This window comes from Bidens hawaiensis, unplaced genomic scaffold, assembly GCF_021521415.1.
Source record: "Bidens hawaiensis isolate Kalapana, Puna unplaced genomic scaffold, B.hawaiensis_p1.1 tig00012283_1, whole genome shotgun sequence".
NCBI classification, from domain to species: Eukaryota; Viridiplantae; Streptophyta; class Magnoliopsida; order Asterales; family Asteraceae; genus Bidens; species Bidens hawaiensis.
In genome coordinates, this window is record NW_027491999.1 from 454752 (window position 1) to 470747 (window position 15996).

Genomic DNA, 15996 nt, shown 5'->3' on the forward strand with positions numbered 1-15996 from the left:
TGCATGCAGAAATGTCAAAATTTTGAAGTCGCGATCTAACTAAAGTATTATTCATTTAAATCCCATGCATATAGTTCAACATATAACTTTTGATTAAGTAAACTATATATTTATTTATTTAAAATCATCTATATTCCTTTCCATTCAATGCATAAGCTACAAACAAACAAGAATTTCAAAAGATATACATATACAATTTCAAATTGTTAAAGAAACCTAAAGGTATATATATAATATATCTTAAAAAATACGTACATATATATATATATATATATATATATATATGAGATGAGATATGCATGTAGCTGCTTTAAAAACGCGTGAATATTATTCAAAGGTTTCACACCATGCAACACTATATATAGACGTTCGTCTGATCAGATCCAAAACTCTCCCAAGTCTCTTGTTGCAGAAGTCACATTTGATCTCTTTCTCTCTCAATATAGATATAAACAGACAAACACATATAATAGAATATAATATAAGTGGAAGGATGTTTCGCAGAAGACATGGTAAGAGGACCACTCGGACAGAAGAGGAGGAAGAAGACGACACGTTTCCGGTGTACTCTCCTCAGTCACAAGAGGATATGACTGCCATAGTCTCCGCCCTCTCTCAGGTCATTGGCGGTGACGACACCACCGACAACAGCAGTCATGGTGATCAAATGTCTTCGGCTACTCAAAATCAACCGCCGCAAGTTATTCAACAATCACCAGGTACAGACTTCCACTTTCTTTTATCTAGATCATTGCATTGCATATTAACAGATCAAATGAAAAACATATATCTTTTGTGAAAAGTGAGAATATATAGAACAATCTATACGTACTACTAGACTTTTCCTTTTTAAATTCAAAGATTAAAAGGTGTATGAAAATGTATATTTATAGAATATTGAGCGGTTTGTCTCTTTAACTAATTATTCATTAATTAGTTTCTCTTTTATTTTTTAAAGTTTTCTTTTGCTCCTCTCTCTAATCCCTAACCGTCTCTTATACGTAGACATACAATAGCACACACAGTTCCATAGTTCCAACACATGTAAATATTTCAATTTATCATGCATGATAAACAAATATAGTTGATATTTACATGGACATGCATATGACGGACCTTTACTATTAAGTATAGGGATCCGACCAACTCTTTTGAAATTTTTTAGAGGTATGTATGTTAAAATCCCTATCAGAATATATGAAATTTTGGCACCAACCCTCTTTCAACTAATGTGAAATTTTCTCTAGGATTCATCATTGGGCATTTAGCTGCAAGCACAATTATGTGGCATCATAATTAAGCATATACACACATATATATATATATGTATGTGTGTGTGCATGTGCGCTCACACACACATGGAACCAAACAAATATGTAGTATAACAATATACAAATTATATATAAGTATGCATATTTGCATACGTAGTATACCTATTTTTTAAGATAATTATGGTTGCAACATTTTGGGTTTATTTTGCCTTCATAATACATGCACTTCACGTGTGTTTTTTGTTTGGTTTATGCATATCACGTGTGTTTAACATTTGTGTTGTGTTTTCAAATTTATACGTATGTGATGTGTGCATGTCAACATATTTGTTTTCCAATTTTCCAATTTATTACAATCAAGATCCACACATGCAACATGCATTCTACTATATATTCTAGACTCAGCTAAGAAGACCACAATTGTACGTGCAACATACATGCTAGACTCATCTAAGAAGACCCCATATGTTCAATTTATTATATATTTCGTCTCATTATTTGAAACATGTGATTTATATGTAACTTTTGTTTATTATTATATGCATGTGCATGTGAATCACAATTGTACGTGTTATGAACAGATGTGAACCAAAGGAGGAGACACTATCGAGGAGTAAGGCAACGACCATGGGGAAAATGGGCAGCCGAGATACGTGACCCACAGAAGGCGGCTCCGGTGTGGCTCGGCACCTTTGAGACCGCGGAAGATGCAGCCAATGCTTATGATGAAGCCGCTCTTAGGTTTAAAGGTAACAAAGCAAAGCTCAATTTCCCTGAAAGGGTTCAACCAGGGAGGACGGAGTTAGGTTATCTAACTACCTTTCCCCACCACCTTCAGCAACCACTTCCACAGCCTCAGCTGCCGTATCACACCACCGTAGATCCTAATTATGTTGATTACTCACAGTTTCTTGTGGGTTCAAATGATCAAATGGGTGATTATTATCCGAACATTTTGCAGTCATCTAATTCATCATCGTCGTCTAGGAATCTTCAGGGTAGCTCATCTGATTATGGGTCCACGCAATATTGGCAAGATTATGATCCAAGAAACTATTAGGGGAGTCATGATTATCATATTAAAGATTTTTTTTTTTTTTTTTTTTTGAGTAAGCGGTTTGTAGAAAATGAAAGTGTTTCTGGGCGGATATTGGAAAACCAATCAAATCTAGGTAGTCTGTTATTTTTCAACTAACTAGCATTGAGGTGGCACCTTGGTTCCCATCCTTTTTTTTGTCTTCAACGTCCAAGAATGCTAAAGGCACAAGCGGACTTACCTAGTCCTCACCAAAAATTAGTTGAAGTCCGTTTCTTAAAGATAGCGGAGTACTTAGATTCATTTTGTTTTCCAATGCCCACCTGGTAACACCTTGATTTTCTATAAAATGCCTAGTTCTAAATAAATTCAGAAAAGTGTGTGCGTCTTGATTCACCTAGCTAAGTTGCAATGTTAAATTTTTTGTTTTACTTTTCTTTTAACTGCCATGTACCAACTTAAAGTCTTAAACCAAGTAATGAGAAGTGTCATGCATGTTTTTTATTCTCTCTAGATACACACACAATGCTATATTATTATTATTATTATTAGTTTGGATCAAATACAAATAAAATTAACGTAAAATTATGAGAATTAAATAGAGTAATTATATATACAAATAGAATAGTTATGTAATTGCATCATAGAGTAATTACATAATTACTCTACTTGATTCTCATAATTAGCACGCTAATTTCATTTGTACGTTAACTTTCCCCTCATTATTATTATTATTATTATTATTATTATTATTATTATTATATTAACGCCTTTAACTTATCATTGATTATATATCATCGTCCTCCCTCTCACCAAACTCAATTATCATTGACCCGTATACTAACGTCACAATTAATTAACATCATAACCATAATATAAATAAAAAAAAAACATAGCATCTAAGTTTTATGCTAATCTTTCAATACTTCCCTCTAAGCATAAAACTAGCTTGGATTAAACTTGGCATCTTTAATCTTCTTTTAAGTACGTCAAATGGTTCAGTGGTGCAACTTGGACATTTAAAAAGAGAAGTAACGAAAATGAAAACAAATCAGAAAAAATGTGAAAAATAAGATAGTAAGGTTTTTATTCCCTTCGAGAGTAGCTCATTGATGGGCTATAAGCTAAGGATAATAGCTTAATATCCATTATCATTGCATATTATTCACATTCTATAATTCTTGCAGACCTTAATATTTTAGTTTTAGGCCTCCGAGAGTGTTGAGCCGGTCTTATAAAATCTACGAGGTTTTATTAGAAAAATCAAACGATGAGGTATTATATATATATATATATATATATATAGGGGAATGCTCATGTACATTTTAGTCTTAACATGAGAACGTAGGAAATAATATCAATTTATAAAAAAATGAGAACGCAAGAAACAATATCAACTACAATACCAATCTACATAAACAATTATTTATAATAACAAAGAAAAAAACCTAAAAATTACAACAAAAGAATCAAAATCAATAACAAAATAATAACAGCATATACCAACAAATACTTATACCAGCAAATGAAAAAATCTAATAATAACAACAAAATACAAATAAGCAAATACTTATAACGTCTCATAATTGAAAATTAGCAAATACGAACAAAAAATAACAGCAAACACTTATAAAAATAAACCTAACAATAACAGCAAATTGGTTCTCACTGTTTTCATGTTAAGAATAAAATGTATTTGATCTTGTTTCTATATACATAATCAGTAGTGACCGTAGCTTTTTGGAAAAATACATTGGGGGTGACCGCACTTAATACCCATAAAATTTTTCAGAAAAAATCACAAAATTTATCATAATAACCGAAAAAACAGCAGTGATCGGGGCCACCGAGGTTCCACAGAGCTTCGCCCCTGCCACTAATCTCTTTCCATTTAAATAATTTCCATTTTTTACGTGTTGTTTTAGAATGTTTCCTGGCTTTTGTATCTTTTGTTGTGGAAATTATAAACAGTTGGTTTTAGACCATGTTAAAGAATTATCAATTTTAAGTTTTTTTTTCCAACTATCTGAATTTGATTCATTTGTTTTTTGTTTGGTCCGAAAAAGTTACATGCCAAAAAAGCAAACTAATTAAGAGCATTCTCAACCAACTCCTTATATTATGTGAGGGGTGTTTTTATAATTTAGAGAGTGATCAGGGTATTGTGAGTTAAGAGTTTTTATATTTTAGAAAAAATAGTGATTTTTCTGTATATTTGAAAAGTTACTGTTCATTCCATATAATTTTTTAATATATTTTGAAAGTGGTTGTAAGTGAAGGAAAGAGAAAAGGTAATGATAAAAGGTATAAGAAGTATTATTTAATTGAAATGGAGATAGAAAATAAAGTGAGTTTTAGTGTAATTTTTGGTTTGGAGATAGAAAATGATATGAGAATGCTCTAACACCCCTATTATGCTATGTTTTACGGAATGTGTGAAATGTGACTTCGTCACGTAAGCATCACATAGGCATTTTGGGCTTACATATTTCACACTCATTCGTATGTTGTTGTAGTAGAGTGAAACGTGAAATATAATGATAGGATGAGGTGAAGGACAGGAGGTTAATTTGGATAATATAATATTTAATTTATAAACAAAAAAAATACAATTATTTAAAAAATTATACATAATGGACTATATAAATGCACTTACAGTTTGTTCTTAACCAAATGATTTACAATATGATATTATACTATTATAGTCTGACATATTAATTAATTTATTAAATTTTACTCATATTTTGTTATAAAAAATAGTTATAATTTATCAGTTGCTTGTATATTCTGTTAAAAGAAATGTATAAAATGTTGGAATTAATAACTTAATCATTAAAGCTATATATTATAGACACAATCGAGTTTTTTTTTTTACCAAAATGGGTGGAAGGGAAAAATTATTTACCATAATAGGTGATTTTGAAAGTATTTATCAAAATAGGGTTTTTTAGTCATATTTTTTTTCTAATAATCTATTATAATTCAACTTAATTTATTGATCATTACATATAATTCAATTAAGATATTGTATGAAAGTATGATTTCTTCTAGTCTCCTTTGAGAATTGGAGGAGTTTTGATTGAGTGGAAAAATAAGAATTTTTTTGTCTACCTCACTTTCTTCATTTTTCCTTATACCAATAACTCAATCAAAATGCAATTATCTCGACGAAAAAAATGTCTGTTATGCTTAATATCTTTAGTTTGATCTGTCTTAATTATGCCCTTTATCCGAGTAGCCTTTTCTTCGCCAAATTGACTGAAGCCTATGCTTTTTTGAATCTAATCGTAGATGTTATGTCAGTAATACCCCTATTCTTTTTTCTTTTAGCCTTTGTTTGGCAAGCTGCTGTAAGTTTTCGATAAAATCTTTAATAGTATCTTATAGAATTCATGATTTATTCGAGAAAAATGATAACATTTGATAAGATCAAATAAGTCTGACAGTATGAACCTTCAATTCAAACATTGAAATGATCGAATAGCCGTGAGAAATCCGGCTCGCCCCATTTCCCGATTTTAATCCTTTTTCCTTTCCGGAGAAATACCTTATTAGCATAGGGTCGCTTACAACATCTAATTGGGGGTATGAAAGTGATTTCTGGTAATCAAAGACTCTTTTGAAAAATTTCAACTTCACAACTTTATTTGAATTTCTGAACATTATATATGGTAGAATCGTAACCATAGAATACGACCCGAATCGAAATGCATACATTTGTCTCATACACTATAGGGATGGTGAGAAGAGATATACTTTACATCCCAGGGGGGCTATAATTGGAGATACCATTGTTTTTGGTACAGAAGTTCCTATAAAAATGGGAAATGCCCTACATTTTAGTGTTGTTTGAACTATTAATTTACGTAATTGGAAGTAACCAATTAGGTTTACGACGAAACCTAGAAATCGATCACTGATCCAATTTGAGTACCTCTACAGGATAGACCTCAACAGAAAACTGAAGAGTAAAAGCAGCAAGTGATTGAGTTCAGTAGTTTCTCATATAAAATTATTGACTCTAGAGATATAGTAATATGGAGAAGACAAAATTATTTCAAGCACCGACAGAACCGAAAGCGCCCATTCTTTCAAAGAGAAGAGGACAGATTATTCATATTTTTATTTTGCTTTTATTTAGTCAATTAATCTATTATCATCTTTTTAATTTGTTTTTTTCAATCATAATTATAATTCTTTTCTCTATAACCATTTTCAATTGTAAACATGGTATCTATTGTCTTTGTATATAAATTTGGATGCAGTTACATATTAATTCGAGTGTTCTGAACATGTTTAGTGGGCCAACAATTGTGCAATCGCTGACATTAAGACAATGATATAGTATACATCGATTAAAAATTTAGTTCTACAATATGAGTCAAAAGGTATATACTTTTGAAAAAGTACACGTAAATAAACATGAAAATAAAAACTAGCATTGTAGGTATTGGTATTGCACAAAATTGTATTAATTGTATCTTTATCCTTTATTTCTCAACATGGTTTAACAAGTTAAGAATCAATATCAAAATATAAACAAAAATAATTCCACCCACTAAAGCATTCATTTTTTCTAAAGGGAAATGCCAAAACAATTCCGATGTGATGAAAAATCGTAAGACAATTACAAGACATGAGCAAAATCAAATATAAGAATCAAAATAACATTCAAGAAATCCAATAAAGATGGCTGTGAGAAAAAAACGTACAAAAAAACCATATTCTGAAAGAAATCAAATACAAGAATAAAAAATAATGCTAATGAAACCAATATTCTTAGAGATCAAATACCGAACATGATAGAAAGCAAAAATTGGACATACATGTTCGGTATAATAAAATCGAACCCGGAAATTGCGATTGAAGTCTAGTGGATCGGAGCCACGATAGAAGATCCGATTATTAATGAAAGAAGAGAGGATAAACTCATTAGTAGTTTTTTTCTACTTTTAAACCTTAAAAGTAAAAGAAAATATGTGATAACCTCATTTTGATATTTCAAAATCATCTATTATGGTAAATAATTTTTCTTCTTCATTCATTTTGATAAAAAAAACTCGTTAGAATCAATCAAAAGATATATAACAATAATAAATACAAGATATCGTCATAGTTTGTTTTGTAAATAAAAGATATATCAAAAAACATAAGATCCGACATATCACGACTTAACAAATATGATTTGTAAGATACGATATTGATATAAAAAAGATAAGTTATCAAAAAACGCCAATTAATTAATATTCCTGTTTCATATTTATTATTCATCTACCCATTAAACGTGGAGAAATTTACAAACAACAGGTCAAAGCCATTAAGGCATTAATAATAATAATAATAATAATCCATGGGGTCCATGCACAATACCTTCTTAGTCTTCGTTGTTTTCTACACTCATAATATATACACAAAACAAAAGCCACTTTCATTGTGGATTTTATATTCTTTGAAATATTCGATTGCATGACCACATGCTCTGAATCAGTTATTTGACATAGAGTTTGGTTTTTGTTTTCGGACAATGGCGGATATTCGAGTGTTTGTGGTTTTGATCTTGAGTGTTATTTGTGTGTGTGTGGAATCCAAGTATATGATATATGATACTGCACAAGGAGTTGTGAAGGGGAAGCTTAATATGCATCTTGTACCGCATTCGCATGATGATGTTGGTTGGTTGAAGACTGTTGATCAGTACTATGTTGGATCCAACAACACCATTCAAGTAATTATTTGATATCTAAATTGTTTTTTGTCTTACACATTCATTGATTTATTAATTTTTTGCTTTACTGTTTGATATCTGAATTGTTGTGTGTTGATCATTATGCAGGCTGCTTGTGTTCAAAACATTCTTGATTCGACGATTCAAGCGCTATTAGCTGATAAGAATGGGAAGTTTATTTATGTTGAACAGGTTAAAGATCTTGAACCCTTTGATTTTATTGTGCTACTGATTTACATTAAATGTTATTTGATATAAACTGTTTGGTTTAGTCAGTTACTTTGGTTTAGGTTCGGTTAATACAGTTATGTGTTTGCACCTATCATATTGGTTTTGAACAAACTGTTGTGAATGTTGCAGGCGTTTTTCCAGCGTTGGTGGAGGGAGCAGAGTGTGGCAACCCAAGCTAAAGTCAAGCGCCTTGTTAGCTTGGGTCAACTTGAGATGATGTAAGCAGACAGATATGATATACTTGGGCTGCTATACATACACCATCTGATATCATCTGTCATCATGCGGGCCACATGACCGAAGAAAGATGGTCATACGGCCCGTATAACAAGCAAAAGATGGTCAAACGGGCAAAGACGGTCAAACGGGCCATATCACAGGCAAAAGATAGTCATACGGCTCGTATAGCAAGCGAAAGATGGTCAAACGGGCCATATCACAGGCGAAAAATGGTCAAGCGAGCCGTATGAAAGGTCAAAGTTTGTCAAACGGGCTGTATGACAGGTGAAAGATGGTCAAACGGGCCGTATGACAGGTCAAAGTTTGTCAAACGGGCCGTATGACAGGTCAAAGTTTGTCAAACGGGCCGTATGACAGGTCAAGGATGGTCAAACGGGCCGTAACATACGACAAATGTCAAACGGGCTTTATAAAATTTGTCATTGGTGTGTGTTGTCACATGACTAGACGTGAAAACATCGTGACCCGTATGATGAGCCAATATGTATGAGTGTATGACTATGACACATAAGTGGTGTTTGATTTATATATTGTAATGGATTTATCTTGTACTATATAACTCGGTTATGTGTTGAAGAGGTAGGTCCCAGCAGAGCCCAGTTGGACCCGCAAGACTCACCTTGAAGAGGGACGTCTGCGCAACGACCAACTGCTTCCGCAGGACCCACCATGCTCAGAGACATGACGTCCTTACGCGCAGTACGCAAGCTGTTCCCGCAGGAAATGCCTCCCAATGGTGAAGTACTCCGCCTGTTCCCGCAGCTGCGGATACAAGCCATCAGGGAAGGCCACCCGCGCAGCAAGGCTACACGCACAAGGCACTTAGCTCTCAATAATTCAGTAGTCACCTGAAGGAATGAGCAAAGCCGGGAACAATCCCGCACAAAGGCGGGAGGGGGAATACTCCCGCCCAAATGAGCCAGTCCGTATGATACTGGAAGATCTTTTGTACTGTACCTGACGAGGTATGGGCAAAAGATCTGACCAGAGATACGACAGCCCATTGACAACAGTATGGCGAGCAGCATGCTCTTGTACTGTATGTCACTATTAGCCGCTACCTACTCACCAACTCCTGTCATACCACGTGCATAGCCTGCAGTTGGTGGAAAAGGAATAGTACACAGCAGGCTTGGTCACTGTCAGCCGCTGCCTACCCACCAACTACCAGCATGGCACGTGCGTAGGCCACAGTTGGTAGAACAGGAATACTATTCAACCGGCTATACCCTCTTGGAAACCTACCTTCGGCTATAAATACCCCAAATGGTATGATCATCTCATCTTATCTTGTATCTTACATCATATACCTGATATCTGCTCTAGCAATCTCTTAATATACATTTATACTCAAGAGCAATCTAGTCTGATTCTCACGCCGGAGGGTGGTCACAAGGAGGTACCCCCCCTTCTCAGTGACGAGCTCACGGTGTCTGTTTTGCAGGTTATCAGAAGAACCATCTTTGCCGGGTCTAACCCCTCGTGGGAAACATCTATTTAACCCCCAGATTATCCGTAATCTGCCCGGGGTCGATTAGTGTTTCTTCATTGGCGCCATCCGTGCATAAAAGCTAGAACTTCATTTCTTTTCAGTTTTTTCGAACTTCTGGAAAGATGGTTAAAGAAACTCCGGTAACCACAACTCCAGCTACTCAGGGGGATACCGGCGACTACACAAATTTTACGAACACTACCCCAGTTACCCAAGCTGGGGCAAGTGCAGTAAATAATCGCTCACTGGGATTCACCGATACCCAGTTAGAGAGACAACGAACGAGGCTCCCCCGCCAAACACTTGATGAAGTTAAAGCGTGGGCGGAAGCACGTCAAAAAGAATTTCAAGCCGAGTTGGATGAACGCTTACGTTCACTCCAACAGCCTGAGGAATTCGGAGAGTACTTGGACGATGATTCGAAGGAATCCGACACCGACGTAAACCCTCGCCATAAGGCGAAAGGGAAGCGTAAGGAAACGGACTACCAACCGAGAAGGCGTTTTGGAGAAACCTTCAAACCAAAAAATGCAGGGGGAAACCCACGTGACTTCTCCAAAACATTTACACCAACTGCTGCAAAGGCAGGAACGTCAAAATTTGCAAGGGACATTGCGGAAGCAATCGTCCCGAAAAGTGCCAAACAGATGTCCAACATCGGCACTTACGATGGTATATCTGATCCAGACGATCATTTGAATAGGTTCATAGCGGGGGCAACCGTCAGTAGTTGGACGGAACCTACGTGGTGTTACATGTTCCAAATGACGCTTGTTGGGGCAGCTAGAGCGTGGTTCGATCGTCTACCGGTCCACCACATCTACGATTGGGAAGACTTCCAGCAAAAATTTAGCCAACACTTTAGCCAACAAAGAAAGTATACCGAAGAGCAATGGACAATCCTCAAATGCATTCGAGAGGAAGATGAATCTTTGCCAGACTTCATCACTCGCTTCAACTCAAAGAAGCTAAGTCTGGGTAATATTAGCGAAGATCTTGTTCGCGCTGCTTTCATCCAGGGCGCAAACGACCCAGAGCTCATCCGCACCTTAACGGGTAAAGATGGCATGCCATCCACATGGGATGCCATCATGACAGCAGCTAAACGCTTTGCGGAAACGGAGAAGCAACTGGGTAGAGATCTCCCCCAGAGCACAAACCTCTACACCCAGAAAACAAGAGAAGACAACGTCCTTACCGCCCGACTAAACAAAAAGCGGAAGCTTAGCATTTTGCAGTCAAGGGTAAACTTTGACACCTCATCCGGCTTGCAACATCGGTTAGGCGGAAGGGATAACGTACAGTCGAACCAGAACTCCAGATGGACGCCACTCACAAAAAGCGTCACCGAGATATTCGCCACTGAGGAGCTCCCATGGCCAAAGGCTCCAATAATCCGACATCGTCACAATGCTGATCGGAGCAAATACTGTGACTTTCACAGGACAAAAGGCCACAACACTGAAGAATGCACAGACGTAAAGGACATGGTCGAAGCATTTGTCATAGATGGGACGCTCGCGCACCTCGTGGCGCAATGAACGCTGAGCAGGCTGATGCGTGTAGAACCCTAGCTGGGGAAAACACGAATAAAATTGCAGCTTTAATGTTGAAGACTACATACTGCGTAAACAACGAGATCCCGAACCAGGTGCATATCGGCTCGATGGCACTCCCATCCCAACAACATGGAAGGGAGCTCAATTACACAGTTTGCATGTAGATCAATTCCAAATTTGTAAAGAAAAGGCCCAGAGCCACTTCTAATGGAAATGATTCTCCTTAGAACATCGACGCTGATGATTTTACATTTATACTTATGAACTTTCCACACGGATATGCCGGTCTTCGCCGCATACATAAGTGTGAAAGTCGTTGCGTGGGGAAGGCGGCAAAACCCGCATAAAACCAAAAAACGGCAAACCTTCACGCAGGTCAGTTAAAGGTAAAGTTCAGTCATCCCACTAAATGAAAGTGCCGGTATATCCGCACGAATCATGATAGAGGAAATTGAACACTAACCTATTAAAAACCGCGCGTCGAACGGTTAATTTATTCAACACTGATGCCGGTTTTCACCGCATAATTACGGGGAAAGTCGTTGCGTGGGGAAGGCGGCAAAACCCGCATAAACCCAAAAGACGGTAAACCTTCACGCAGGTCAGTCAGGTAAACTTTGGTCATCCAACTAAATGAAAGTGCCGGTCCTAACCGCACAAATCATGAGAGGAAACCGAACCTATTGACAACCGCGCGTCGAACGGTTAACTTATTCAAAATACATTAAGAAATTTCTAAAAGGATGAGGAAAACCTCCACGCAGGTCAGATATAGGTAAAGTTTAGCCATCCTACTAAGTGCAAGTGACGGTCTTACCCGCACAATCACGAACGAGGAAGCAAAACTTCAACCTATTATCTACCACGTTCAAAGGTTAACTTATTCTAAACACTTAGAAAATTTCAAAGGAAAAGATGAGGAAAACTTCCACGCAGGTCAGATATAGGTAAAGTTTAGCCATCCTACTAAGTGCAAGTGACGGTCTTATCCGCACAATCATGAAAGAGGACGCAAAACTTTAGCTTATTATCTACCACGTTGAAAAGTTAAATTATCTAAGTACTAAAGAAATTGCTAAGTTAAATCAGAATATGCGTGAAATAAACAAGGCAAAGGATAGGCAAATAATCTTTATTCCATCGAAATTCAATTATTACAAAGATTGCTGGGTACATACCCGCATACAAAAAAAGCTATACAAAAGTAAAAATCTACTCTAATGGTGAAAAGGGATCTTCAAGATCAAGCCTCAGGACCACTACCACTTGGACCCGCACCATCAGCAGAGTGTGGCGGTTCAAGGAAAGCTTTAAGGATAGCTAGCCCATCATCAGCAGCGGCAACTTCGTTTACCTTCTCCACCACCGGATGCGGGAAGGCGGCATACTGATTCACTGCTTGGTCGTATACAGCTTCAGTATCCACATCAAATAAAGGGAAGTTGGAAGGCGGGATGCCTTTCTCAACGAACCCTAGACCAAGCAGGAAGCCGGCCTTTTCCCCATCCTCATGAGAAGCGTTGAGGGCTGCGCTCATAGCATCGTCATAAGACGTCTCCGTGAAGACCCGATGCACAACCTACAAAGAAGAAAAAATACAAGTATCAAAACCTTTTCTATTTACAAAGAAAAGCGTAAAGACATTATGAAGTTAAGCTTACCTGAGACAACGCTTCTCGAAGAAGCCATTCCTTGGTAACCAGAGCTTCCTGGAGGGCAGCTTGAGCTTGGGTACGGGCGCGTTCGGCTTCACTTTTGTTGAGGTTGGCAAGCAACACTTCTTTAGCCGCAGCCTCTTCAACGCCCTTTAGCTTCCGCTCAGTCTGGTCAAGCACCCCCCTCTGGTCCAGGATCTCTTGGAGCTTCTTCGCGTCTTCCATCGCCAAGGCATCATGAGCCTGTTGGAGCGCCTCTAGTTTAGCTTTAAGTTCCTCATTCTCGAGGCGTAGAGGCTCAGCAACAGCTTCAGCCTTGGTGGCCCTTTCAGTTGCGTTCCTAGCAGTTTCCTTAGCCAGCCGAAGCTGTTCGTTAACAGCTTGGGCAGCCTTGGAACGGGCCTCGAGACGGGCCTGAACTTCAACTTCAAGGGCCTTGAACGCCTTCTCCTTCTCCGCAGCAGCTGCGGAGAGCCTCCTATTCTCCTCCGGACAGCCCGCGCCTGAGCTACTTCTTGAATGCGAGCTGCTTTTAACTTGTCGTTTTCACGACAAAGCAGCTCGACGCGCGGCTGCATCCGGGCCAGGAGAACCCGAAGCTCATTGGTTAGCCTACCCTCCTGGTAGCTAGCCATGGCTTCCCCCAACGCACCACTGGGAGCTGCGTGACGAGCCCACTCCACACACTCCACAGGTGTGCGAAGGGTTGTTCCTCGGCGGATGTTCCATCGTGGAACATACACTTCATTGGAATCCGACACTGCAAAAAACAAAAAGCAGTTAGGAAAAGATAATAATAAAAAAAAAAAGGCCAAAAGAACCCTACGCACCTGTAGGGTCAACAACAGGCCGATAGCCGCCAAACCCATCACCTGAACCCAAGGGAAATCCGTCCAAAAGGTCAGGTAGATGGGAAGGAGGCAGAGGTTGGCGAGAAGCCCCATGCATACCTGAAGGATCGGCCGTCGTTGCCGATGACGGAGGAGGCATGGTGAAGGCCGCTGCGGTAGTAGAAACCGTGGTCGCCGCTGCGGAGTCCGCAGAAAAAGTAACCGCCGGCTCAGTGAAAGATGCGGTAAAAATGGCACTGACAGCCGGCGGTGATGTCATCACAGCTGGAACAGTTGGCTCAACGGAGTGAGCAACTGAATCAGCGGAAGCAGGCGCAGCCGCCTGGGTCGTCGCCTCAGGTAGGCTGACCAAGCCTACCGTCATGGGCGGGGAGGTACTCCTCCCCGCTCCACCCTGGAATGCGGTAGCATCCACGCCTGCACAAAGAAGATAAGTATTAATGAGGGAAAGCTATGAAGTTAAAAATAAAGTTTGTATTTACGGGTTTTCTTGAGCCTAAAAGTGCGGACAGGCGGGGATGAACCCGATGGAGCCGGCCTCTTCACGCCGCTCACCGTTGTCATCCTGGGCTCTCCGGAGGTGACAATCGTCGCAGCCTCCGGAGCAGTGGTCTTATCACCACCGGGGTTCCCCGCCACCTCTTCGCTCTCGGTCTCTGAGTCAGACTGAGGCACCGGATCGGCAGTGGAGGCCACCTTCGCCTTCCCCTTCCCGCCGGCGGCCTTCTTCTTCCGCACCAACGGAGGACCATCTGCGGATTCCTCATCAGAACATAAGATTAGAGGAATTCCAGCAGAGGTTTCAGCATTGAGGGGTCGAGGGTTGAATAACGCCTTACCTGGTCGCCTGGCGCTCAGGATCTCGTGGCCTGGCGGGTAGACCTCCACGAACCGATCCGCCATCTGTTCAAGGATGGGCAACTCATTCTCATCTAGAGCACGAGTACCCATCCGGGCGGGACCATCAGCCTCCCGCGGATACAGGAGCGACTGCAAGTCGTTCCCCTCTGAAATAAAAGACAAAACAGTTAGAAGACAAACATATATAAACAAAGTAAACAGAGCATACAGTAAGAAACAGAGTTCAAACCGTATTCGAGGACGATCGGGATCTTTTGCGCATCCGCATCCTTCCATACCCGGCTCATCCCGAGCATCACCATCCCGGACTCCGCAAAGCGGTAAACCGGAGATTGGACTCGGGATATCTTTGAGAACCATTCCGCCTCCTGGTAGTTGGAGGCGTGAAGGCTGGGGAGTGCTTGCCCATTCTTGAACTTCATGGCAAGGGGGATGGCGTGAGCGGAGATAAAAAAGAACTCCCGCTTCCACGAACGAAGACTGCGCTCGGTTGCGCAAATCTTCAAACCCTTGATCCGGGTTATCAGAGTATACCACCCCTGGATGCACCTCCAAGAGTAGAAGGTCATCAGGCGGTCGACGAATGGCTCAATGCCCAGAATCCGGCACACCCACTCGAAGTGGCAAATCTTCGCGATCGCCATCGGGTGCACCTCCGTCAGGTGTACACCGTGCCTCTCTAGGACACGGTACACAAACTTTGTCAACGGGAACCTAAGATTCCCATAGACAAAGAATGCAGCATATACCCCGATCTTGCCTCTGGGGGCATCATACACCGTCTGATGAGGTTCAGGAAACTCAGGCTCGAGAGACTCGAGCATGATCTTCCTGACGATGTACTGATATAGATCGACAGGCAGAGCACACTGGCACTCGCCAGCAGTACTCTTGTCATCGGCGTACACCCCAGCCTCCTGGGCTGTAGCCTCAAGATCGTGAGAAGACATCTTGCAGGTATGAAAAAGAGAACGATTTCAAGAGAATGCTCGACTGAAAAGGTGAGTATTCGCCGGAAATCGTTTTGAAGATGAAGAGAAAAGTGAAAGTGTGGATTACAAAGGACCCTCTCCCC

At 39.6% G+C, this 15996-nt stretch overlaps 1 protein-coding gene across 1 annotated transcript; it reads left to right on the forward strand.

Moving 5' to 3' along the window:
• The first annotated feature begins 493 nt into the window (after window positions 1–493).
• Window positions 494–2331, forward strand: LOC143540605 (ethylene-responsive transcription factor ERF114-like). Its single transcript, XM_077033620.1, has 2 exons — window positions 494–719; window positions 1853–2331. The coding sequence occupies exons 1-2, from the start codon at window positions 494–496 to the stop codon at window positions 2329–2331; spliced, it is 705 nt and encodes a 234-aa protein (XP_076889735.1).
• The last annotated feature ends 13665 nt before the right edge of the window (window positions 2332–15996 follow it).

Bases quoted from the DNA above. Each gene is read 5' to 3' on its own strand.
- LOC143540605 (XM_077033620.1), top strand. From the start codon at position 494: ATGTTTCGCAGAAGACATGGTAAGAGGACCACTCGGACAGAAGAGGAG. The intron at 720-1,852 runs GTACAGACTTCC...TGTTATGAACAG, and splicing joins AGTTATTCAACAATCACCAG to ATGTGAACCAAAGGAGGAGA.